The 25,481-nt window shown below is 41.3% G+C and overlaps 1 protein-coding gene across 2 annotated transcripts; it reads left to right on the plus strand.

The window, feature by feature from the left end:
* The first annotated feature begins 402 nt into the window (after window positions 1-402).
* cfdp1 (craniofacial development protein 1) lies at window positions 403-24,496 on the plus strand. Of its 2 annotated transcripts, XM_061773453.1 has the most exons (7): window positions 405-618; window positions 2,460-2,586; window positions 7,118-7,346; window positions 13,567-13,673; window positions 15,650-15,775; window positions 23,025-23,192; window positions 23,726-24,496. In XM_061773453.1, exons 1-7 carry the CDS (start codon window positions 552-554, stop codon window positions 23,820-23,822), a joined length of 921 nt encoding a protein of 306 aa, XP_061629437.1. In that variant the 5' UTR covers window positions 405-551; the 3' UTR covers window positions 23,823-24,496. The 2 variants fall into 2 exon arrangements, with proteins under 2 accessions (XP_061629438.1, XP_061629437.1); XM_061773454.1 differs by lacking the exon at window positions 15,650-15,775 and having other exon boundaries at window positions 403-618.
* The last annotated feature ends 985 nt before the right edge of the window (window positions 24,497-25,481 follow it).

Consider the following 25,481-nt stretch of genomic DNA (forward strand, 5'->3'; position numbering starts at 1 on the left):
ACAGGGAGAAGGGATAGCGAGGGTGGAGGACTTTAAATACTTGGGGTCAACCGTCCAGAGCAATGGTGAGTATGGGCAGGAAGTGAAGAAACGGGTCCAAGCAGGTTGGAACGGGTGGAGGAAGGTGTCAGGTGTGTTATGTGACAGAAGAGTCTCTGCTCGGATGAAGGGCAAAGTTTATAAAACAGTGGTGAGGCCAGCCATGATGTACAGATTAGAGACAACAGGAAGCAGAGTTGGAGGTGGCAGAAATGAAGGTTCGATTTTTTTGGGAATCCAAGAGGGATTGTTGCCCGATCGTTGCGACCAACTCAATCGTGGTAGGGGGCGGTAATTGGCCTTAAGGTTGGTTGCCACCCTCCATTACAAGACACGAAGAAGAAAAAGCGCATGCGCTGGAGAAAAATGTTTCCGGTTTTCTTCCTCATTGTTTAGCGGATGGACGTAAAGACGTTACACGTTCCTCTGTGTGATTGTATTCGAAAGATATTCACTTCAACGCCCGAGTCGCCTTTTTATTTGGGCTGCCCGTCCGTCAAACAGAAGCTGCGATGAACTATTCTGACGATGACTCTGATGGATATTCATCGAGTGAAGATGCAGATTACGCCCCGTCAGGTGAGAACAGCCCGCACCGCCATGTAAACACGGCGTCTGTGTCTTTGAGCATTTCATGCACGTGTACCGTTTGCGTCTTTAACAGTCGGCCATCATAAATTGTAAACATTCACGTGTTTAAGTAACAGGAAGTCGTTTTGGACATTTGGCTTGTTTATTGCCCAGTTGACAACGACACAATTGACACCGCTGTATGTTGTATGCATGTTTCCATCGTGTTGTGTTTTCACGTTCCGTCTTTGCATGAATCCAAACGTGATCCAGTTTATACACCATTACGAAAATCTTTATGTAGCTCAACTTCCCATAGATCTACAACGCCTGCAAATTGGATTGACTGAATTAACAGTGCATCTCAGTTTTAGTTCATCGCCAGGTCGTAAATAATAAAATAATAATAAATAATATTATTTACTAAACGATTATGCATGTATGTGCAAAAAAAATAGAATATCGAGGAAAAGTCATTTTTTTCCAAAAACTGAAATTTCAAGCCTTGTTTCAATTTTGATGGTTATGGTAGAAAGGAAAAAAATCCAGGATTTCACAAAATTTGAATGTCATGACAAAGTTCAACCTTGTAGGCTCCCTGTGTCCCAATCTTGTCAGCTGATGAACGCAAAACACCTGCAGAGGTTTTCCTCAGCCTTTAAATAGTCCCAGTCTGGTTTAGTAGGCTTCAGAATAATCTGATTTGACGGTTGTGCAGAAAACCATCATTGGCACCCTCCATAAGGTGAAAACGTCTTAAGAAGGTATCGCAAAAGAAGCTGGATGCTCACAGAGCGCTGTATCAAAGTACATTAACAGAGTGTTAAGAGGAAGGGGAAAACGTGGCCGGAAAAGGTGCACAAGTGACAGGGATGACCTCAGCCTTGAGAGGATTGTCAAGCAACACGATTCAATCTGGGGGAGCTTCATAAGGAGTGGACTGAGGCTGGTGTCACTGCATCAAGAGCCACCACATACAGACGTCTGCATGACATGGGCTACAGCTCTAGAATTCCACGTGTCAAGCCAGTCCTGAACCAAAAACAACGTCAGAAGCGTCTGTGCTGGGCTAAGGAGAAAAAGTACTGGTCTGTTGCCGAGTGGTCCCAAATCCTCTTTTCAGATTAAAGTCAATATTGCATTTCATTTGGAAATCAAGGTCGCAGAGTCTGGAGGAAAAATGGAGAAGCACAAAAGTCAAGCTGCTTAAAGTCCAGTGTGAAGTTTCCACAAGTCAGTCATGGTTTGGGGAGCCCATGTCATTTGCTAGTGTGGGTCCATTGTCTTTTATCAAGTCCACCATCACCGCAGCTGTCTACCAGGACATTTGAGAAGACTTCATGCTTCCCGCTGCCGACGAACCTTTTGAAGACAATGGTTTGATTTTCCAGCAGGATTTGGCACCTGCCCACAAGGCCAAAACTACCAATACTTGGTTTAATAGCCATGGAAAAACAGTACTAGATTGTACTAAATTCTGGACCTTGTTAATAAAACCTGAGCCCCCTTCTGGCATTTATGAGTCCGTGGCATTCATCAGTAATTGAGATGCACTCATTTTCAACCTTGGCAGAGTGCTGCATAGTGTTCTTTTTTTTATTAATGAATTTCCAGTAGTCTTGCAATGAATCTTACTCTCAAAGACAATGTATGCAGCTAGTTGTTGTTCTGTGAGAGGGAGAAAGCTAGAGATTGGTGGGGGTTGTCTGCCTTTGTGAGCCTATCCTAGATGACTTGGCGTAAACACCCTGGACTTGGATTTAGAAGTGTATTTTTGGTTTAAAAGTGTTGTTAATGTGTAGTGTTTCATGTGAAATCACATTCTTTATTATTTCGCTCTTTTTCCTCAGATGATAATGTCAGCGAGGATGATATTAATGAGTGTGAAAAGGAAGAGCCTTCAGATGAAAGTGACGGTGTGCCACATCCTGACAATGTGACCAAGAGGAGTGTTAAGAAAAACGGCAGCAGTTTGAGGTTGGTTGTGTTGAAAATGAGATTTTTGGTTATGCTTAATAGGACTGTGAGTATCTCGAGTTCTGAGCCAGGTTCGATGCACAATTTTTTTTTAATATAAATATATACACCCGCAGACAGACCCTTTCCAAAAAAAATTGAATATCATGGAAAAGTTTATTTCCATAATTCCATTCAAAAAGTTAAACTTTCATAGATGGATTCAGGACTCACATTTTTATTTTTACATAATTTGGGCTTCCAGCTCAAAACCCACAAAATCAGGATTTCCAAAAATTAGAATACTGTGAGGAAATCAGCCCAAGGCCATAATTTTTTTTAAAAACTGAGTATCACACACGAATCATCGCCTAAACTCAAAACACCAGCACAGGTTTTCCCAGGTGTTATTAAATTGCTTCAGTTTGGTTCAATTGTCTCAGTTGGGTTCAATATGGGGAAGGCTGCAGACTTGACAACTGGCCAGAAGACCATCATTGATACCCTCCATAGGATAGGTGAGCCACAAAGGTTCATAGCTAAGGAGTCTGGCTTTTCACAGAGTGCTGTGTCCAAGAATATCAATGGAAAGACAAAATGTGGCAAGAGAAGATGCAGCAGCAAAAGAGATGACCATGGGCTTCAGCGGATTATCAAACAGAGAATATTCAATAATCTAGCAGAGATCCAGAAAGAGTGGAATGAGGCCCGAGTCACAGCTTGAAAAACCACATTCAAACGCATCTGGTAGATGGGCAACAACTGTCGGGTTCCTTGAGTCAAGCCACTTCTGAGCCTGAGCCAATGTAGGAAGCTTCTCACCTGGGCCAAGGAGAAGGACTGGACTGTTGGCCAGTGATCCAAGGTCCTCTTTTCCGATGAAAGTAAAGTGTGCCTTTCATTTGGGAATCAAGGTCCAAGGTTTTGTAGGAAGACTGGTGAAGAACAGAACCCAAGCTGCTTGAGGTCCAGTGTGAAATATCCACAGTCAGTCATGATTTGGGGTACAATGTCCAGTGCCGGTGTTGGTAAACTCTGCTTTCTTAAATCCACTGCAACAGTCTACCAGAATGTTTTAGGGGACTTCATGATTCCTTCTGCTGAGGATCTGTATGGGGATGCAGATTTCATCTTCCAGTAGGGCCTGTCCCCTGCCCATACTGCCAGCAGCACCAAAACCTAGTTTGATGCCCCTGCCATCACAGTGCTTGACTGACCAGCCAACTTGCACATTGGTAAACCACATTGAGAATCTATGAGGTATTATCTCGAGGAAAATGAGGGGTACCAGACCCAAAAACAAAGAAGAACTGACAGCAAGCATCAAGGAAATCTGGCCTTCCATAACTCCCAGGCAATGCCACAGGCTGATTGCCTCAATGCCATCGAGAGAGTGATTAAAGCAAAGGGATTGCCAACCAAGTATTGAAAGTTTCATATTTTCATTGATTTAATGTGACCCTAATTTCTTTCTTTTTTTTTTTTTTTTTTTTTTACAAAAACTGAGAAGTAAATGGTGATTTCTTCACAGTATTCCAATTTTTTTAATTCCTAATTTTGTGGGTTTTATGAGCCGGAAGCACAAATTATGAAAAAATAAACATAAGTACTCAAAATTGTTTAAATTGTGGGCCTTGACTCTATAATCTATGAAAGTTTAACTTTTTTAATGGAATTATGGAAATGAACGTTTCCATGATTTTCTATTTTATGGGAAAGTGTGTGTGTGTGTGTGTAATATACAGTGGGTACTGAAAGTATTCAGACCCCCTTAAATTTTTCACTTTGTTATATTGCATCCATTTGCTAGAATCATTCATGTTCCCCCTCAATGTACACAGAGCACCCCATATTGACAGAAAAAGACGGAATTGTTGAAATTTTTGGAGATTTATTAAAAAAGAGAAAAACTGTGTGTGTGTGTGTGCGGGCGCGCGCGCACACTGCTCACACACACACAGCGGCTGAAATAAATTTGTAACGTCACCATTTGTTTCACTAAATATATTTCCAAAGGTGCTATTGACATGAATCTTTCACCAGATGGGAACAATCCAAGTAACCCATCCATATCAAGAAAGTAGAACAAATAAGCTCAGAAATTAAGTTGTATCTAATAGGAAATGACACAGGGAAAACGTATTGAGCACAACAACTGTTTTTTTTTTTTTTAAATACTATGTACAAAAGCCTTTGTTTGCAATGACAGCTTCAAGACTCCTCCTGTAATGAGAAATTATTCGCATGCATTGCTCTGGTGTGATTTTGGCCTATTCCTCCACACAAGGAGTCTTCAAATCTTGAAGGTTCTGTGGGCTTCTTTTATGGACATTGAGTTTCAGTTCTTTCCATAGATTTTCCCTTTCATTCAAGTCAGGTGATTGGCTGCGCCATTCTAGCAGCTTTATTAAACCAATTGACAGTTTCCTTGGCAGTATGTTTTGGATCATTATCCTGATGAAGTGTCCTTCCTCGTTTCGTTTTCCCCGCACCATCAGGTCTCCACCTCCGAAGTTCAATGTTGCTATGGTATTTTTAGGGTGATGTGCAGGGCGATTTCTCTTCCAAACGTGGTGTGCATTATGGCATCCAAAGAGTTCAATTAAATTCAAGATGGCGCCTACCCCTGTTGTCACCTCTGTTACGTGCTCTCTAGTATTGTCGATATTTTTGTGTTTTTTGTTCGTCTTTACGTGACTCACTTACACAAGGGAAGACTTGCTAAACATTAGGGAGTCCTAATTACCCTGGACTTTCTTTCACCAACGTTTGCAACATTTTTTTTCTCCGAGTTAACTCACCGGTGAGGCGGCCGCGGCGTACGCCGCATGGAGGCGAAGTCGTCGACGGGGGAAGCGCGCCGGCATCCAAGTGAAGCTCAGTAAAAGAGGATTTCGAATGGCACTCCCGTCAATCCACCTTGTGAATCTTCGCTCACTACCCAATAAAAAAATGGACACGCTTCATCTTCTCACAAAAACCAGTAAAGATTTTGGACGTTGCGCCGCCCTGTGCTTTACGAAGACATTGGTTTGTGAACACGTCCCTGATGGCGCTGTCATGCTTCCGAGTTTCGAACTATACCGGGCAGTCCACGACACGAAGTTATCGGGGAAAACAGAAGGTGTCAGGATATGCTTCTAGATCAAGGAAAAATAGTGTACTGACGTCACGGAGCTCGGCACACACTGCAGCCCGGACTTGGAGTCGCTGTTTTTGAACTGTACGTCATTCTACTTGACGCATGAGTTCGCATTTTTCATCCTCGCCCGTGTTTACATTACTCCTCATGCTAACACAAATGCCGCACTGCTAACGCTCGCTGAACAAGTAAACGAAATTGAAAAAAAGCACCCAGATTCACCCCTCATCATTCTTGGGGACTTCAACAAAGCTAAACTCAACCACGAAGTCCCTAAATACAAGCACCACTGTCCTCGACTGTCCTACCAGGGAAAATTACATTTTAGACCACTGCTATACTACGCTAAATAACGCATACCGTACTATACCTCGTGCAGCTCTGGGCTCGTCTGATCACTGCTTAATTAACTTAATACCAACATACAGGCAAAATCATAAATGCGCGAAGCCTACGGTGATAACAGTGACGAAGTGGACCAATGAAGCAAAGATAGAACTTCAAAGCTGTTTAGACTGCACAAACTGGAGTGTCTTTGAAAATTTAACTGGACGAATATATGGACACTGTGACCTCCTATATCAGTTTCTGTGAAGAGGTTTGTGTACCGACAAAGTCATTTCGCATGTTCAATAACAACAAGCCGTGGTTCACTGCCAAACTTAAGCAACTTCGCCAGGCTAAAGAGGACACATATCAAAGTGGTGATAGAGCCCTGTATAATTGCACTAGAAACCATCTGACTAAAGAAATTAACATTGGAAAGAGAAATTATGCAGTAAAGTTAGAAAAACCGTTTACCGCTAATGACTCAAAATCAGTCTGGCATGCATTACAATCGCTAACCAATTGTAAGCGACCATCCACCCCAGGCAGAGCTGTCAATCACTCACCACCTGGTCCGATGGTGGGGGAAGATGCCGGTCCCACCTGGCAGACCCAAGTGTATTTTGAGGGTCTGGCAGAGTCCACTCTTAGAAGACGCTTCAACTACCACCTCCGACAGAACTTCGCCTACGTCCTGGGGGGTGGGGGGGACATTGAGTCGGAGTGGACCATGTTTCGCCCCTCCGTTGTTGAGGCAGCCGACCGGAGCTGTGGCCGTAAGGTGGTCGGTGCCTGACTTAAATGATTTTAGCAAATGGCTGCAATATAACAAAGAGTGAAAAATTTAAGGGGGTCTGAATACTTTCCGTACCCACTGTATATACTACCATTCAAAGGTTTAGTGTCGCTTAGTATTTAAAAAAAATAAATAAATAAAAAATGTTCGTCAGTCATTATGACCATAATCAGAAATACAGTCCCGACATGGTAATATGGTTAAAAAAATCGAATTGACTCGCAAACGTTTGAACAGTAGTTTGTCAGGATTTGTTAGCATTGTCAATTAACTATTATTTTTCACAGAAAGAGGCCAAAACGAGTGCTAAAAGTAGACGGAGAGGAGAAGAATGGAGGTGGTACTGAAGAGGCTCGGCCACTGCAGGAAGATGTGGAAAAACTGACACAAATACAGAATGATGATGAAGCTACACAAAAGAAACAATCAGATGACCTCTGGGCTCGTTTCTTGTCTGATGTTGCCCCCAGACCCAAAGCATCGATGGGTGCTTCGCCAACTCACACCACACCGGAGGTAAGGTTTTGATAATGCAATGTATGGCACTCAGGGTTCGCGCTGCCCGTTCGCCACCTCGGCAATGGCTAATTGAAACAGGATGTGGTGAAGCGAATATTGCCCATGTTTGCAACACTGGCGAATCAAAATTGCCTGCGTCGAAACTCAAAAGTCAGCCTGATAAAAGTTAAAGTAAGCACGCTCATTCTGCTGTGTGTGTGAACAGGATTAATGGCTTAGTTTTCCCTCCACTTCGTAAAATTCTTCAATCCGCCGTCCAGCCACTGCTGCCTAAGCAGTCAGGCTCATGGGCTTTCCCGTCTGTGGGGAGGGGTACATCAGGAAAGAAAAGACCAGATGCCGTTTGGCAGATAAACTTATTTTACTAATATTTACCACCAAAGATTTAGATTATCATCAACTAAAAAGTTTGAATTTGAGAAAATTCTGTATTAAGTCCTTTAGATCCTCCTTGAGGATTATCAACCGCAGGAACTTCCCTAGCTACCGTGATAGCTTGAGTTCCCAGTGTCCCCACCGAAAAAAACTACCAGGTTACGGAAAGTTTCCCCTGGATTGTTTCATTCCTCCTGGTGGATAGGGTCTTCCGAGAGCTACCGGCAACTCTTTGAGGGGGCGGGCTGTGCTAACAAACGCTGATTAGTTGACAGACCTCTGTAGGTGTTAACTTTTTCATTGACAGAGCCGCCATTATGCAGCGTTATGCAAGGCTCGAAATAAGAGGATTAAAATACATTAGGGGCTTTTCCACTAACCAGCCAAAAAACTGAGTTCCTGGTAGCAAAATGTTCCTATGGCCCATGTGGTTTGTGTTGCCATCGCACCGATTAGGTCAGGGTAGCTTAAAGCTATAGTATGTACCTTTTGGCGCGCCCCTAAGCTCGAATTCTGCATTACAACAAAAGAACAGAGCCATTGATTGAATTTGATGTAGGCAATGCAAGTTATGCCCCTTATATGTGATTGTACAACGTTTTTACTGTTTTGAAGGACATGTAATTTCCAGTCCGCCACTAACCTGGCGAGCGTGGGAAATGAATACAGTATTCACTAAATATCAAAAAACAAGATACTGACAAATACAGCAAGATGTTAGAGGAGCTGAATGGCTTAATCAGCATTGTCATCTCCTCTAGTAGTGGCTTGGGTGAAAATGACTTGACTTAAAAAAAGTTGAGGCTGATGTTGCTCATTACCGACACCTACTGGATCTAAAAAATGCTGGTATTTAAATCTTTCAATGTCTTGTTTTATATCTATATCTAAATTTAAAATATTTTTGACACCATTAAAACTTAACCCCCGAGGCAATTGAGAACTGATTCACATTTGCAATGCCAACCCGGCTGCATACAGTCTTTGAGGTAGGCAGTTTTATTATATACAGGTACATTTCAATAAATTAGAATATATTTTATTTTATTGATGACATACCTAAATCATACATGCAATTCAGTCGCCTTTCGGCCAAATTCGCGGTTTTGAACTCCAAATAGGTCATTTATGTGAATCTTATCAATCCGATGAGTTTTTCCTGGGGGGTCGTATTGCCGTCGCTGTCATCATAGGCTGTTTTGTACACCTTGAACACTGGCAGCTAAATCCATTCCGCACATCCACCATCCACACGCAGATTTAATTTCTGAATATTACTCCGCGGCGGACTAATATGGGAGCACATAAGCCTGAGATTCCGCCTGTGTGCTCAAGACCTGCTTTAGATATGTCACAGGAGTTGACGAGACCAGAAAAAAACACTGCTGTTAAGAAGTAACAGTACTTTTTAGACTTTACACCGATCTGATCGGTTTGATCAGTATCGGCCGATAATTAGCATTTTATGCTGATCGGCTTTCATGTCATAATTCGCCATTCCGATCAATGACGTCATCGATCGGCTCCGCAAAAGAGAGCTACTCAGCGTCCTAGTCGCGTATGAATCCAAAATCTAGTTTTTGACCTTGGCGTAGTACTGTAACTATATGATGGCTAATAAAGTTTTTTAAAAATCTTGTCGGTGATAAAAGCACGTCGTCGGTGTGGGACTATTTTGCTGTGTCTCAGACAAACAACACTTATTTGCAGTCTGTGCACAACTGAAGTACGTCGTCATTTAAATGCTTCAACACAACAAACCTGAACAATTTACACAAGAAGGAGTATGGGGCTGGGGGGGCGGGGTGAGAATAGGAAAAGCCAAACACGCAAACTCTGGACAACACCCGTCCATGTAGCCCGGGAGAGTGAGAACGTTAGAGTAAGCATGTCATTAAAAGTATTTATTAAAGTAATTTAATTGAAATAAACTTTTCTGTCATGTTGTAATGTTGATTTGACCTAAACTGATGTCAGTGGCCAATCCTTGAATGCCCCCTAGAGGTCATTGATGGTTAACTTGTCTAAAATGCTAGAGAATACTTGAAGATACTCAGTGTACAGTACAGAAGTACAATTCCAATGAAGTTGGGACGTTGTGTTAAACATAAATAAATTGGTTAGTCATTCAGAAGCAAAGATGGGGCGAGTTTCACCTCTTTGTGAACAAGTGCGTGAGAAAATAGTCAAACAGTTTCAGGACAATGTTCCTCAACGTACAATTGCAAGGAATTTAGGGATTTCATCATCTACGGTCCATAATATCATCACAAGGTTCAGAGAATCTGGAGAAATCACCGCATGTAAGCGGCAAGGCCGAAAACCAACATTGAATGCCCGTGACCTTCGATCCCTCAGGCGGCATCAAAAACCGACATCAATGCGTAAAGGATATCACCACGTGGGCTCAGGAACACTTCAGAAAACCAATGTCAGTAAATACAGTTCGGCGCTACATCCATAAGTGCAACTTGAAACTCGACTATGCAAAGCAAAAGCCATTTATCAACAACACCCAGAAACGCCGCCGGCTTCTCTGGGCCCGAGCTCATCGAAGATGGACTGATGCAAAGTGGAAAAGTGTTCTGTGGTCCGACGAAATTGTGGACGTCGTATCCTCCGGGACAAAGAGGAATGTTATTGACGCAAAGTTCAAAATCCAGCATCTGTGATGTTATGTGGCTCTGTTAGTGCCAATGTCATGAGTAATTTACACATCTGTGAAGGCACCATTAATGCTGAAAGGTACATAGAGGTTTTGGAGAAACATATGCTGCCATCCAAGCAACGTCTTTTTCATGACCGCCCCTGCTTATTTCAGCAAGACAATGCCAAACCACATTCTACACGTGTTACAACAGTGTGGCTTCGTAGTAAAAGAGTGCGGGTACTGGACTGGCCTGCCTGCAGTCCAGACCTGTCTCCCATTGAAAATGTGTGGCGCATTATGAAGCGTAAAATACGACAACGTAGACCCCGGACTGTTGAACAGCTGAAGCTGTACATCAAGCAAGAATGGGAAAGAATTCCACCTCCAAAGCTTCAACAATTAGTGTCCTCAGTTCCCAAACATTTATTGACTGTTGTTAAAAGAAAAGGTGATGTAACAGTGGTAAACATGACCCTGTCCCACCTTTTTGGAAACGTGTTGCAGCTATAAAATTCTAAGTTAATGATTATTTGCTAAAAGTACACCTCACTGTTCCTTCGCGACACATTGCTATCGTTCCAGTGGGATCTACTGAGGGTGATGACATCATCAGAGTGGACCTGGCTGCAGACCAACAACTGGTGATCCATACGCTCAGCACAATCCCAACTGCACCCGAAAGCGCGTCTCCCAGGACTCCTCCCACTGCCTCATACTCCTCGGGAACCAACTCGCCGACGCCGGTAACACAGTGTAATCGTCGCCTGCTCCCTTATCCCGACTTCGAAACTCATGTGCAGCAGGTGCTGGCGAATGCTGAAGCCCTGAGGTCTGATGACGAACGACAGCATTTGAGGGAGGTGCTAATCAAAGACGCCGCTTTGTTCTCTAAAGTCTCAATAGACTACAGTCTAACTGACTTGCACATGGTCCGCACTCCGACCCCTCCAAAACAACCGCGACCAGTTGACGATCTTACCAAATGGGGGGCCGCACCAGTGATTCCAAACAGATCCACCAGGGGTAGCTCTTGTGACACGGGACCTTCCCTCAACCTTTTGAGCCCACTCGATCCCCTAATCAATAGTAAAGTTGCGCCCTTCGAAACACATTTAGTGGACTCTGTCCCTTATCAATGGACCGCATTTTCAGCCATCACGCTGAGCTTCATGGTGACTTCTCTATGTAGCTGGCCGGTTCTTCAATGGCCGCTGAGTCATCTTGCTTCTCTCATGACTTTCCCAGCCTTCGTCCTCTCTTCCGCGCCAGTCGTGATGTAGAATTTGCCGGCTTTTGGTTTGCTCTTTCTGTGGCTCGCCTTGGCCGCCCCTATTTCAATTCTTCCTCTCTGTGCGCCGCGCAAGCTTGCCAGTGGTTTCTCCTCAGTTTCGTGCCAACTCATTTGCATTATCGTGGGCTTTGTTACGCCTCCGTGGAGCTCACTTCTCAGCCAATCGTGGCCCCACGTAGGGAAAGGGGGGGTCACATAAGCATCCACCCACTATGCACCAAGCACGAAACGGAGGACGGTCAACACACTGAGACTGAACCGGTCAAGCAGGTCCAACCTCCGTGACAGCATCCTTGCTACACCAAGGACTACACGAAATCTGCCAACGTAGGCGCCCGACCAAGACACTGGCAAAACCGAGCGCGCTGCTCTGCCTCAAACCAAAAACATAACGACCAAAATAACATGTATCCGCAGCGCCCTCACCGGTGATGCTTGTAGCCTTAGTACCATCGAGACACAACCTCGGAAATTCCAATCCGAAATCCCCACCACACGACAACGCATGGCTAACGAAATAACCAATTCCTGGTCGCTAAGCAACATGCTAAGAGTTGCCATTTTAGTTCCCGACGCTTGCAGTGCAACCCTTAACCAGAATAGGCAGATCATAACCACTCTGCTGTCGCTGCTGCTAACGGATTATGCTCACACACAGACTGCTAGCAGGTTGATGAATGACAGGCTCCCTCCATAGACAACTTAGCAATGGGTAGAATTCCTCCACACTTGGTACCCCAGAGCTTAGTCGAAAGCATCCTTTCTGCAGTTCTAGCAAGCCCCATTAGCCCTGTCCAAGCCCACTTGGCTTTTTCTCTCGGGAGTTCCACTGTCTTGTACGTCAACCCCGAGTTCCGAGAAATAGCCTTCCTTGTTACTCTCCCAATTATCGACTCCCGCAACATCTATCGCCGAAAAGACGGAATTAATGTTGGCATCTGGCAGGACGACAGTTACGTCCGAGTCAGTACTAGTCGCCTATCATGATAGTAATCCTTAACTGTATCTGGCGCCAAATTTGCACGTGCATCCTCACAAAAGACATCCATTACCTGTGTCCCAGTAAGCCGTTCATCCGAGATGTAACGGATGGGATTTGTGGCCTGAAGCCCATGAAGGATGGACTGCGGTGAAGAGCAGAAGCTACACTTCAGTACCAGATTACTACTACTCACGTGGAAATTGTTGGCACCAAATGGCTAGTTAACACACCAGCCCTAAGCGCAACTCTTGAGTTACGACACCACGACGAGACTCGCCCTGCAGAAGCGAACTATGTTGCCTGACGTCCCCAAATATGCCATTTTGCATATTGAGGACGTCGCCCTCTACCATCTGCAGTCCGACAATTATGAGAGCAAAATCGAGATTTCTAACTTTTTCGGACAGTACAAATTGGAGGTTGAGCCTGAGACGCTTAAACAGAGTCAATTGAAGGAACTCAGGCGATTGACATCACCCATATTGACAACACCCTACCCCTTCAGTTTCGGACTTATATATAAGAGGTGTTCCTGGCCAAGGTCTTGCATCACCCTGAGCTGTCTGTTAGGCCAATCATATCTTGTACTATCAATTATACATCTTATTCATTGCATTGTACACTGTAGGTTTATTTGTGTCACCACTCAAATGCAATGATTGCTTATTTAGAGCCACCACTTGATATCTGAAATTGGATTTTGTTTATATTTGTGACTAAATGGGATATTGAGGTAAATGAGGTAGTTATAGTTTCCAAACACATTTCTCTTCGTAAGGGGAGTCTGCTTGGGGAGAGTGGGGTTGTCTCAAATGAACATTATACACGGTAATTGGTACATGGCATCTGTTGTGGAGGTCTAGTGAAGAACAGTAGTTTTGTTTCTTGAAATTCTAACAAGTTGTTTTCTCTTCCTCAGGCTCATTCTTTGGCTTCTAGTGTTTGTATGAGAACTGAATCACAGGAATCAGATCCAGCCAAAGTCACCATAGTTAAAGTTTTTGATTTTGCTGGAGAAGAAATCAGGTACGATTTGTTGTTGTCCCATCAAGGATGTTTATATTTTTAAAACATTTTCTGTCATGTACCTATCACACACAATTTGGTGCAGAACCTGAAAAAGAAGGGGGTGGAAATTCAGAGCGAAATGCATGGAAAACCAGGATTCCCCCCGCCCCCTCGTTTTTTTGTTTTTGTTGTCATCACATTTTCTTCATTCTGCATTCATGCATTCTCTGTCCAAAGAGTGTGTTATTAGTAGGCTTTAGACGATAAGGGTTTTTGGGGCCGATCACCGATTGAGTTTAAAAAAACGATCACCGATCCGATCACGAGATGGAGCAATGTGTGTATTTAAATGACTTCATTTACTTAATTGCTCCAAAAATTATATTTACAATAAATACATCTTTGTCCTACGCTTGGATGGCAACCATTTCAGGGTGTACCCCACCTCCTGCCCGTTGATAGCTGGGATAGGCTCCAGCACACCCGTGACCCTTGTGAGGATAAGCGGCTCAGAAAATATCTTTGTTCATCTATTTATGCCAGTGAGGCATAGTGACAGATGGAACAAATACATGCTCTTCTATTAGATGGCAGGAAGTATATACAGTACCATATTTTCACAACCATAAGGTGCACCGTATTAAAAGGTGCAGTCTCGGTGTATCCGGTCGCATTTGAGTTGACACCCAGTGATTAAAACACATTACGTGTTGTCTGTCCCACGCCGCAGGTTTTTAAAAAAAAAATAACTTTATTGGTGGTCAGATATTTACAGTACTACGTCAAAAGACACGCGACAAGGCTAAAAATAAACTCGCTTTTGGATTCAAATATACCGTACACGATGGCGACGCGGAATAAATGTCTTTTGTGGAGCCAATCAATGACGTCATTGATCGGATCGGCGAATTATGACATTAAAGCTAATTATACCGATTAGGCCGATAAGATCGATGTAAAGTGTAGTTATTAGACAATACACATTAATGAGTTACATTGTAAGATGCTTTGATAAAATACACAATGTGTATCAGCTGTACTAACTTTAAGGTTTAGATGTCTTTTGGGAACGTTGTCACAAAAAAGCCAAAGGAAAAGTGTAAAGCATGTTGCATTATGAAAGTTTGATGTTCGGAAATTTGTAAGACAATTTATAGAATATTGATTAAGTTGGTCAGATTTCAAATTTCAGGACCTTTAGCTGTATTTATTTTTTTTGACAGATAAAATATATTCAGGATGCACTGAAACACAGAACCGTGAGGTCTGGTTTTACATAAAATGAATTCATATTTTGATTAGTTAATGGCATATTAAATGTACATAAACTTATGTAGTTCATTCAAATTAAAATTACTGCCACAGTTATGTAATTAATTTTTATTTAATTTTGGCATTCGTGTTCCCCAATACAATTGGGTGTCCAAAGATCAATAGTCTTAAATTTGGTTTTCCAAAACGTTAGCATTAATTATGCTTAATAAAAGGCACTTTCACAATTTCGACTTTGTGGTCATTCATTTGCATTTGTGGACACTCAGATAAAGAGAGGGCCGGCGCTGTCAACCGATCACCATCTGGTGGTGAGTGTGCTCTGATGGTGGGGGACCCAAACGTATTATGAGGGTCTGCTGGGAACGTCTGGCAGAGTCCCCTGTCAGAAGGAGCTTCAACTTCCACCTCCGGCAGAACTTCGCCCGCTTTCCTTGTTAAATCTCCGCTTTTAAGCGATTACCAAAATGAAAGCCTCAGAAGTATACTTTCCAGTCTGCTATATGCGGCTTAATTCAGCATCCATTCCAAAAAGTACGATGAAAGGAATTTTACCCATGCTTTTGTGTCAAATACTACAATTACAATTTGGTATATTGACAGATGACAGATTTTGAGTTTCCAAGTTTTTGGTTGTTTCGTTAGTCTCGTTCTTGCCATGAAACCAAATTTGTTTTCTGCTACCTTTTGATTTGCATACTCACTGTTTCTTGCTTTGTTAGGGTCAATAAAGAAGTATTAGCAGACTCCAAAGAAGCAAAAATACATCTAAAGAGCCAATGTACAAAAGAGAAGATGGGTGAAAAAAAACCCACATCTCCCAGCCAATCAACGTGTCCTGGCCCCAGGTATAAACAACACTCATATAATTTTCACTTGGGTTTAATAGGTTTCTGTTTTTTTTAGACAGAGTAAGGCTAGGCAGCTTCATTTATATCGCCCATTTCATACACAATGTAACTCAATGTGCTTTATGTGATTAAAAGTACATTTAAAAACAGAGAACAAAAAGGTTTAAAAACAAAGTTCAAAAATAAAAGACAGTGTACTAAAATTGCTAAAAGAACATACAGTGCAAGTGAAAGATAAATATTCTCCCACATGTGAACAATTATACAGTATATTCTGTAAGTAAGTTTCTTTTCATAATTACAACTACAAACTCTGTGCTGATCACTTCGAACTGGCGTGTTTTAAGAAACATTTAGCAGAAAGCATTGGATACACAGGTGTAGTTAGGCAAAGGCTGAAGTCAGCTGCCGTGCCAACTATTTTTCCTACGGCCATCGGGACCTCAACCGCCAGCAAGAAAACAAAATCTTGCAGCCGCCACGGTGCAGCAGCAAAGAACACAAGAGGTGAGGTGACGTTGTGTTAAACATAAATAAAAACAGAATACAATGATCTGCAAATCATGTTCAACCTATTTAATTGCATACACTACAAAGACAATATATTTAATGTTCAAACTGATAAACTTTGTTTTTAGCAAATAATCATTAACTTAGAATTTTATGGCTGCAACACGTTCCAAAAAAGCTGGGACAGGGTTGTGTTTACCACTGTGTTACATCACCTTTTCTTTTAACAACATTCAAGAAACGTTTGGGAACTGAGGACACAAATTGTTGAAGCTTTGGAGATGGAATTCTTTCCCATTCTTGCTTGATGTACAGCTTCAGCTTCTCCGTTGTCATATTGTACGCTTGATAATGTGCCGCACATTTTCAATGGGAGACAGGTCTAGACTGCAGTCAGGCCAGTCTAGTACCCGCACTCTTTTACTACGAAGCCACGCTGTTGTAACACATCCAGAATGTGGTTTGGCTTTGTCTTGCTGAAATAAGCAGGGGCATCCATGAAAAAGACATTGCTTGGATGGCAGCATATGTTTCTCCAAAACCTGTATGTACCGTTCAGCATTATTGGTGCCTTCACAGATGTGTAAGTTACCCATGCCATTCGCACTAACACAGCCCCATACCATCACAGATGCTGGCTTTTGAACTTTGCGTCCATAACAGTCCGGATGGGTCTTTTCCTCTTTGGCCCGGAGGACACGACGTCCACAATTTCCAAAAACAATTTGAACTGTGGACAGAACACTTTTCCACTTTTCATCGGTCCATCTTAGATGAGCTCGGGCCCAGAGAAGCCGGCGGGGTGTTGTTAATAAATGGCTTTTGCTTAGCATAGTAGAGTTTCAAGTTGCACTTACGGATGTAGCGCCGAACTGTATTTACTGACATTGGTTTTCTGAAGTGTTTCTGAGCTCATGTGGTGATATCCTTTACACATTGATGTCGGTTTTTGATGCAGTGCCACTTGAGGTATCGAAGGTCACGGGTATTCAATGTTGGTTTTCGGCCTTGCCGCTTACATGCAGCGATTTCTCCAGATTCTCTGAACCTTTTGATGATGATATGGACTGTAGATGATGAAATCCCTAATTTCCTTGCAATTGTATGTTGAGGAACGTTGTCCTTAAACTGTTCGACTACTTGCTCACGCACTTGTTCACAAAGAGGTGAACCTCGCCCCATCTTTGCTTGTGAATGACTGTGAGCAATTCAGGGAAGCTCCTTTTATACCCAATCATGGCACCCACCTGTTCCCAAGGAGCCTGTTCACCTGTGGGATGTTCCAAACAGGTGTTTGATGAGCATTCCTCAACTTTCTCAGTCTTTTTGCCACCTGTCCCAGCTTTTTTTGAATGTGTTGCAGCCATAAAATTATGATTATTTGCTAAAAACAATAACGTTTATCAATTTGAACAATAAACATCTTGTCTTTGTAGTGTATTCAATTAAATATAGGTTGAACATGATTTGCAAATCATTGTACTCTGTTTTTATTTATGTTTAACACAACATCCCAACTTCATTGGAATTGGGCTTGTACATGCTGATGTTGCTTGTGCACGTTCTGAGCTGAATGGAAGCTGCCTTTTGGAAAAAAATAAGAGAGAAGAATCTGGGTATCAGAGGCAGCATCTTGAAAAGGGCCATAAAGGTTTGACTGAGGAAGCAGAGCAGAATAGGCGGAGAGAAAAAGGGCACCATTGGTACTGCACTAAGCAGCATCAAATTGTGCTTCGGGTTAAAAATGTATGTCTGGTTGGAACACCATACTTATCATGGTCTTTCTTCATTGTGTCATAGGCATAGACTGGGCCCACATGAGTAGCTGCAAAACCCTAACGAAATGGGAGTTGAATGGGAAAGAATTTCACCTACAAAGCTTCAACAGTTAGTGTCCTCAGTTCCCAAACGTTAATTGAATGTTGTTAAAAGAAAAGGTGATGTAACACAGTGGTAAACATGACCCTGTCCCATCTTTTTTGGAACGTGTTGCAGCCATAAAATTCTAAGTTCGTGATTATTTTCTAAAAACAATAAAGTTGATCAGTTTGAACATTAAATATCTTGTCTTTGTAGTGTATTCAATTAAGTATAGGTTGAACATGATTTGCAAATCATTGTTTTCTGTTTTTATTTGTTTAACACAACGTCCCAACTTCATTGGGGTTGTAGATGGCAGGAAGTAGATACAGTAATTAATGTATCCAGTCTTTGTGACATTTTTGTTTGTTGGTGTGCCGTGAGATTTTTAAATTGTAAAATATGTGCCTTGGCTCCATAAAGGTTGGAAATCACTGCTCTAGTCAGCTCATGTAATCTAATCAGTCAGGTTAAACCAAGATTACAACATGACAGAAATAATGGGTGCGAGCGTACTATAATTACTTTATTGTAATTAAATTACTTCACACACACCAAAACTTTAGAGCATGATTCGACAGATCGCCGGTACAACGGTTAGTGCTAGCACTAGCTTGCTAGGCTACATAAGGTTTTGTTGCCTGCTTGCTTGACTTAGACGAACATAAATTCCTGAGCACCGGTGACCACCACCACACGTTTTTCCCCATTTTGTTCTTCTTATACACATGTCGCGATTTCGTCGCCATGGTAATGAGTGTATCCGGTTGCATTTGAGTTGACATGATGAAGCCCGGTGATCGTAAAAAAACGGGATGTGGTGGTATCGGAATACAAGATTTTATTGCAGTAGTCTGACGTGGTGCAATGGTGAATGACCAAATTTGTCTTGTAGTCTGATCCACCCATTACGTGTGGTCTGTTTTTTAAATAACTTTATTCGTGGTCAGATATTTACAGTACTACGTCGAAAGACACGTGACAAAGCTAAAACTAAACTAGCTTTTAGATTCCAATATACTGTACACGACGGCGACGCAGAGTAAATGTCTTTTGCAGAGTCATTGATCGGATCGGCGAATTATGACATTAAGGCCGATCAGCATAAGCTAATTATCGGCCAGTACCGATCAGGTCCAGTGTAAAGTCTCATTATTTCTACCCATGAGTGTATAAAAAGACATGCTTTTGACATATTGTCACACCGACCAAGTGGCCACTCTCTTTTTCTGTTGTACAGCTACTACTTGGCTGCTCGTTGTCGTCAGTCAGGTTCCGACCTGATCGGCTCAAACATGTACGGTTTGACGATGCCAAGTTCAGTTGGGTGCACCTGTACGTCGAAATCCTCCTCCTCATATTCCAACACGTTGCTCGCCATTGCGTATAGTGTAGCGCACTGTGATTGTCAATTGCACCCGATTGACGTAAATTGGCTTTCCACTTACATATTGTGGGCCCAACTGAAGCTTAGGTATGCACCTGTAACCAATGCCATCGTTATGTTTTGCAACAATTAGTTTGTGATGGTCTTGAGACAGCTCTCTGCTCTTACCCATCATGATATGTGTCTTGACTCACACCTTGGCAATGAGACCTTTTGTAGGCCATCAATTAGGACTGAACCAGCTGCACTGACAAGGGGCTGGATTGCTGTTTGATTATTGATAGATTTTAGGTGTTGTCACCGCCCTTCATGTGTTGAATACTTTTTCCGTGTCATTTCACATTACTACACACAACTTAATTTCTGATTTAATTTCTTAATTTGTATTTATGGATTAATTGGGTTGTTCCCAACATCTGGTGCAAATTTCATGTCAATAGCACATTTGGAAGTGTATTTAGTGAGAAAAAGGCTGACATGTTACTTATTTCAGCCACTGTATAAAATGATGTCTTGCGATACGAGTGACCTGACTTGCGTGTTTTTCGAGGTACGAGCTGTCAGTGGGCCATTCTTTTGTCTTGAGGTACGAGCAGGGGCGATTCTAGGTTCTGACTTTTGGTGGGGCTCAGCCCACAGGAAGCCACAGGGGTACTGTATATGATGTTGGGGGAGGGGTGCCGGACTGAATATTGTGGATGTGATCTAATCTGATAATAATAGTAATGATACATCGACATATTTATCTTTTCATCCAATACATTGTACACTTTTAAGAGTCTGTTTTATTATCAGAAAAGCTCATAATACCAATGAGTATTTAATCCCAAAGGAAAAGAATATTATACACACTTTGGTAAGTCTCTAGCTCTTTTAAAGATGAAATAAATTGTGTAACCTTTTCACTTGAGTAATAGACCACGCTATTGTAAATTTAGTAGGCCTATTTACTTTTTGTCTAGTCCAAGATTCTGTGACCTAGTTATTATGCTGTTGCATGTCTGAGGCAATAGGTGGCAGTTGGAGCTAAATAATGCAGTTCTGAACCACTAAAGTGATGAAAAAAATAGTTTGGATGAAGGAATTATTAAATGGAAGTTAACTGTAATAACACATTTGAGGTATCTAAAGTTCCTTTGGATAATTTTCACTCAAACAATGACCATGATGTATTTGATCCCTTTTTTTTTTTTTGTATTTGAACAGTTACTAAAACACATTGATTCGCAATGTAAACTATACATGGTAAATATGCAAAATGGACATGGTGTTCCATGTGCTGTCAGACAGAGTAATTTTTAAAGATTGAGTAAATAAATCTTGACAAATGCAATAAATGTATAAATCTGTATAAATAACAGATGGTTACTATTATGGTCTTCTTGACCACCAAATAATGTTCCCACCTGTTTCTTTTACTTTCTCATTTCCCTCATCGCCTGTCCTTATCTCCCCATCTTCATTGTCAGCCCAAAAATACAAGGTAATACAGCACAACTACAAAACAAAGAAAACATTTTTTTCACGTAGGCCTAATAATCTATTAAATGTTTCGTTGCTAGATGTACAATCTCTCGCCTGGACCTGGCTGACCTCTTTAAAAAAAAAAATAATAATAATAAATTGAAAAAAAAAAGGAACAAAGGCTGACACTTGAAAACAGTCTTTCAGAAGGTGTCTTGTCATAAACTAGCATTTAACTATATTTATCAGATGTATTTTTGGTAGTGAAAACACCCCCGGCTGATACTGCCACCGTTTTTTTAACTGAAAATTAACGCGTCAACTTTTTCTAAGCCCTACCCCTAAAAAAACATTTTAAAAAAATTTAAAAATGCCAAATGTGAGCGCGTCCTATCTTGGCATACGATACTTCACAGTGACTATTAGTAGCTATTTAATTAACTAGTGCTACCTTTTGGTCCCTAATTAGCTTATTAGCTACACACCATTACGAGCCTCTGCCGACACACAACACATAGAGCAATTCAAAGGGAGGCATAGATAGCATCGCCGTAACCCTTTCCGGACTGATAGATGGCAATTATTTCTCGTCTGTTCTCGAATTTCTTAGGATTGTTGCATTTTGTTACAGCTTTTTTAGATCTTTGGCAGAGTTCATTTTGTCAAACAAGTTCTATTTAAATTATTTCTGCATTGAACGAGTCTGAAGGTAATCAGGCTTGGGTGCGGTCAGTGAAAATGAACCAAAATAATTTGATTAGCTACAGTTAATTTATGATTTAAAAAGGGGAGCATTACTTTTTCAGACAGGGCCAGGTAGCTTTGAATAATTGTTGTCCTTAAGAAATAAGATCACCATTTCAAAACAGCATTTTAGGTTTACTTCTCCTACTCCTTCTGGTGGGATGTGTCCGGAACACCTCACCAGAGAGGCATCCAGGGGGCATCCTAACCAGATGCCCGAGCCACCTCATTTGGCTCCTCTTGATGCGAAGGAGCAGCGGCTTGACTCTTGAGCCCCCTTCTGGATGACCCTGGTTCTCACCTTATCTCTCAGGGAGAGCTCTGACACCCTGCGGAGGAAACTCATTTAGACCACTTGTATCCGCGATCTTGTTCTTTTGGTCACGACCCACAGCTCGTGACCATAGGTGAGGGTAGGACCGTAAATCGAGAGGTCTTCCTGACTGGCTTTTTGATGTTTCTTTTGGAGTAATGGCTTCTCCCTGGCATAGTGGTATTTCAGCCGATTACTCTGTCTGGTTAATGACACACTCTTACATCTTCAGACAGCATCATCACAAGGTAGTTTGCTTTTGTTCTTGACTTGATATGCACATTTCGGACAAAAGCGTGTTCATCTATAGGACACAGAACCCGTCTCGTTCCTGAGTGGTATGATGGCTGGACATTCCCATGGTGTTTGTACTTTCGTAGAATTGATTGAACAAATGAACGTGGCACCTTCAGGCATATGGAAATTGCACTCAAGGATGAACTTGTGCAAGTCCACAATTCTCTCCTGATGTATTTGCTAAATTATTTTGACTTTCCTGTGATGTTACACAAAGAAACAGCGTGTTTCATGTGTGCCTTCAAATACATCCACAGATGTGTCTCTACTTAACTCAAATATTTTCAATAAACCTATCAGAAGCTTCCAAAGACATGACATTAACTGGGTTTTCCCAAATTGTTTAAAGGCATCGTGATCGTACTGTACGTAAACTTCTGACTTTGAAGGTAATGGAAAAAAAATAATACTCGCTGTCTGGCGTTAAACAAATAGAAGTAATTTCTCTAATCCTAATTGGCATAGGAAAAGCTTAGTCTAATTTCATGTCAGAGTGAGGGGGGGCGGGGGGGGGGGGGGGGCTGTCTTTTGATATGGTGTATGTAAACATCTGGTTACAACTGTATGTTTCCAGCAGTCTTCAGTTATTCATCCTCAGTGTATTTCTGCTACTGTTATACTGCTGTATAGTAATTTTATCAACTCTAAAGTGAAATCCCTGCATTTATTAGTGTCAGCAGTTCCAAGCGGCCAGCAGGGATGTCCGGTTTACTGAGTCGTATTGGTGGAAAGAAACAAAGAATTAGCACACTGGAGAAGTCAAAGATGGACTGGGATGCTTTTAAATACGAGGAGGGCATCACTGAGGAGCTGGCAATCCACAACAGGGGTAGAGATGGGTAAGAGACTGTGAAGATCTGTGTAATTCCTCATTTTTGTCATAGCTTCCAATATGAAATGCATTCTAATCCAGTTTTTCTTCTGTGTATTTTCTGTTTATCATTTATGGATTGACTAATTAACATTTGTGGGAGTGTAGAATTATATATTTTAACTGTCAAATATTCTTTAAAAAATTATTAACTGTCTGGACATTGCAGTTATGAAGTTTGAATGATGCACAAAGAAACTGAATTCAACAGTGGTTGAAGTTTTGTTCAGAATAATTGGGTGTTAAAAGAGTAAATCTTAAAATCTTTACATGCTTTTATTTCCTTAGATGCAAATATACTGTATTGTCAACACTGCACAATCATCCAAATCAAAATGAATCAAATCAAATTATTCTGTTCGAAATAGTTATTCATTTAAAGAAAGTGGAGAAAAAGGAATATTGGCTTGTTTAAAAATAGCAGTGTCCAAATTGTTTCCCAAATCAGACATTTACTGTGTAAACTTAAAAGGCTTTTCTTATCCTCTTTTCTCTGTTAAGGTATGTGGAGCGGAAGAATTTCTTGGAGCGTGTTGATCACAGACAGTTTGAGATGGAGAAAGAAGTGCGTCTAAAAAACATGAAACATTCGTCTTAGCCATGGGACGACAATTTCCCCTGTAAAGCGAGCTATGGCTCAAGTATACTTGGTTATTCGAATGTTAATTGTCTGAGTTTGTAATAGTGCGATGTTAAGTCCAAGTTTTTCTCTCTACTCTACAGTCTTTAGTCGGTGAAGGTGAAAGCCTTTTTTTGTCAGTAAATGTAATCTGGTTTGTGGCAATGGAAAATCTGGGAGCACAGTATCAAGTCAACGCTTCTATTTTTATGCTTTAATTCATTGTTTGTCGTGATTATAAGTGTGTCTGGGATAATGGTGACTATTTCGTCAAATCTAAACTTCCACTGTTCCCTCCACCTCCTAAAATTGTGAGTACAGCAGCACGTGTGTCCAATTTTTAATAACCCTGATATTATTTGTTAAACAGATTTAGCCATTTGAGTCCCTAACCCTAACCATAAACCCAGAACACCAGCCATCTAACCCCTAAAATTGTATGCCATTTTCACTCCACACAGAATATATCCTCCTAACACACAAATATCACAAACCAAATTACTTTTGTGTGAGGAATTACATTTATTTGTATGTCATTCTCATCACCGCATTATAGTTTGTGGTAGAGTTTGGCTTGTTGTTTATGTTGAATTGCATTGTGTTTTTATTAAAAGATTTGGAGGTGTGTTGACAATAAAAGCCATTGTCACTTACTGCCTTGTTCATGTTAGAGCTAGTAGACTGTAGTGGAAAAGTGGCATTCTCATCACTTTAAAATGGATAAAACTATGTTTTATGACCATTTCAAAACAGTAATGGGCATGTTCTTGTGTGCCTTTATGGTTTTCTATCTGAGTACTCTTACTTTCCCCCAAGGGAAATTCTTACTATTTAATACTTAAGTACTGCTAGCACAAAAACACCACAAATAAATCATTGACTTCTGATCTTTAATTTCATGTGCATTTCTTGTGAATTTATATATTTTCTATCCAACAAAAAGCAGGTATTTTTTTTTAAAAAAAATTGTTTTTTTAAAGTCTGCAACCCTCCCTTCCCTCCTGTTGGCACTTTGAAACGCCTTGCTCCCACAGAAAGTACATACACTCACACTTCAATTACAGTAGTAGCTCTTTGCATCTTTTAACTTTAAATCAACATCAACTAACATTACTATGAATAAATCTTGTGGTGTTTCTGCATCAATATAAAAATCTCAGAGAGATGGTTCAAATGACAAATTTTAATGAAATATGTGATTCAAAATCAGCCTTTTTGGCAACACTTTCCTACCTGTTGCTTCTTGGTTTTGCAAAGCTGATTGTACAGTGGGAGGAAAAAAATATGTGAACCCTTGGGAATTCCTTCCATTTCTGTGGAAATTGGTCATAAAATGTGGGCTGATCATCTAAAAAAAATAAGACTAAACCGTGCTTAAACTAATGCCACACAATTATGTTTTCATATTTTTGTTGAACATAATGTAAACATTCACAGGACAGGGAGGATAAAGTGAACCTCTAGGCTATGTCATCGCCAGGTGGAGTCCAATCAATGCGACAAGATTGTAGGTGTGGTCTAAAGCTGCTCTGGCCACTAGAAAACCACACCGGTTTTTGACAATTGTCTCCTGTCAAGAAACATGACGTGAACAATGGAGGCCTGTCACCATCATTTTTTTTAATACTGTATTTTCCC

Source organism: Phyllopteryx taeniolatus, chromosome 5 (genome assembly GCF_024500385.1).
Source record: "Phyllopteryx taeniolatus isolate TA_2022b chromosome 5, UOR_Ptae_1.2, whole genome shotgun sequence".
In the NCBI taxonomy this organism is placed as follows: domain Eukaryota; kingdom Metazoa; phylum Chordata; class Actinopteri; order Syngnathiformes; family Syngnathidae; genus Phyllopteryx; species Phyllopteryx taeniolatus.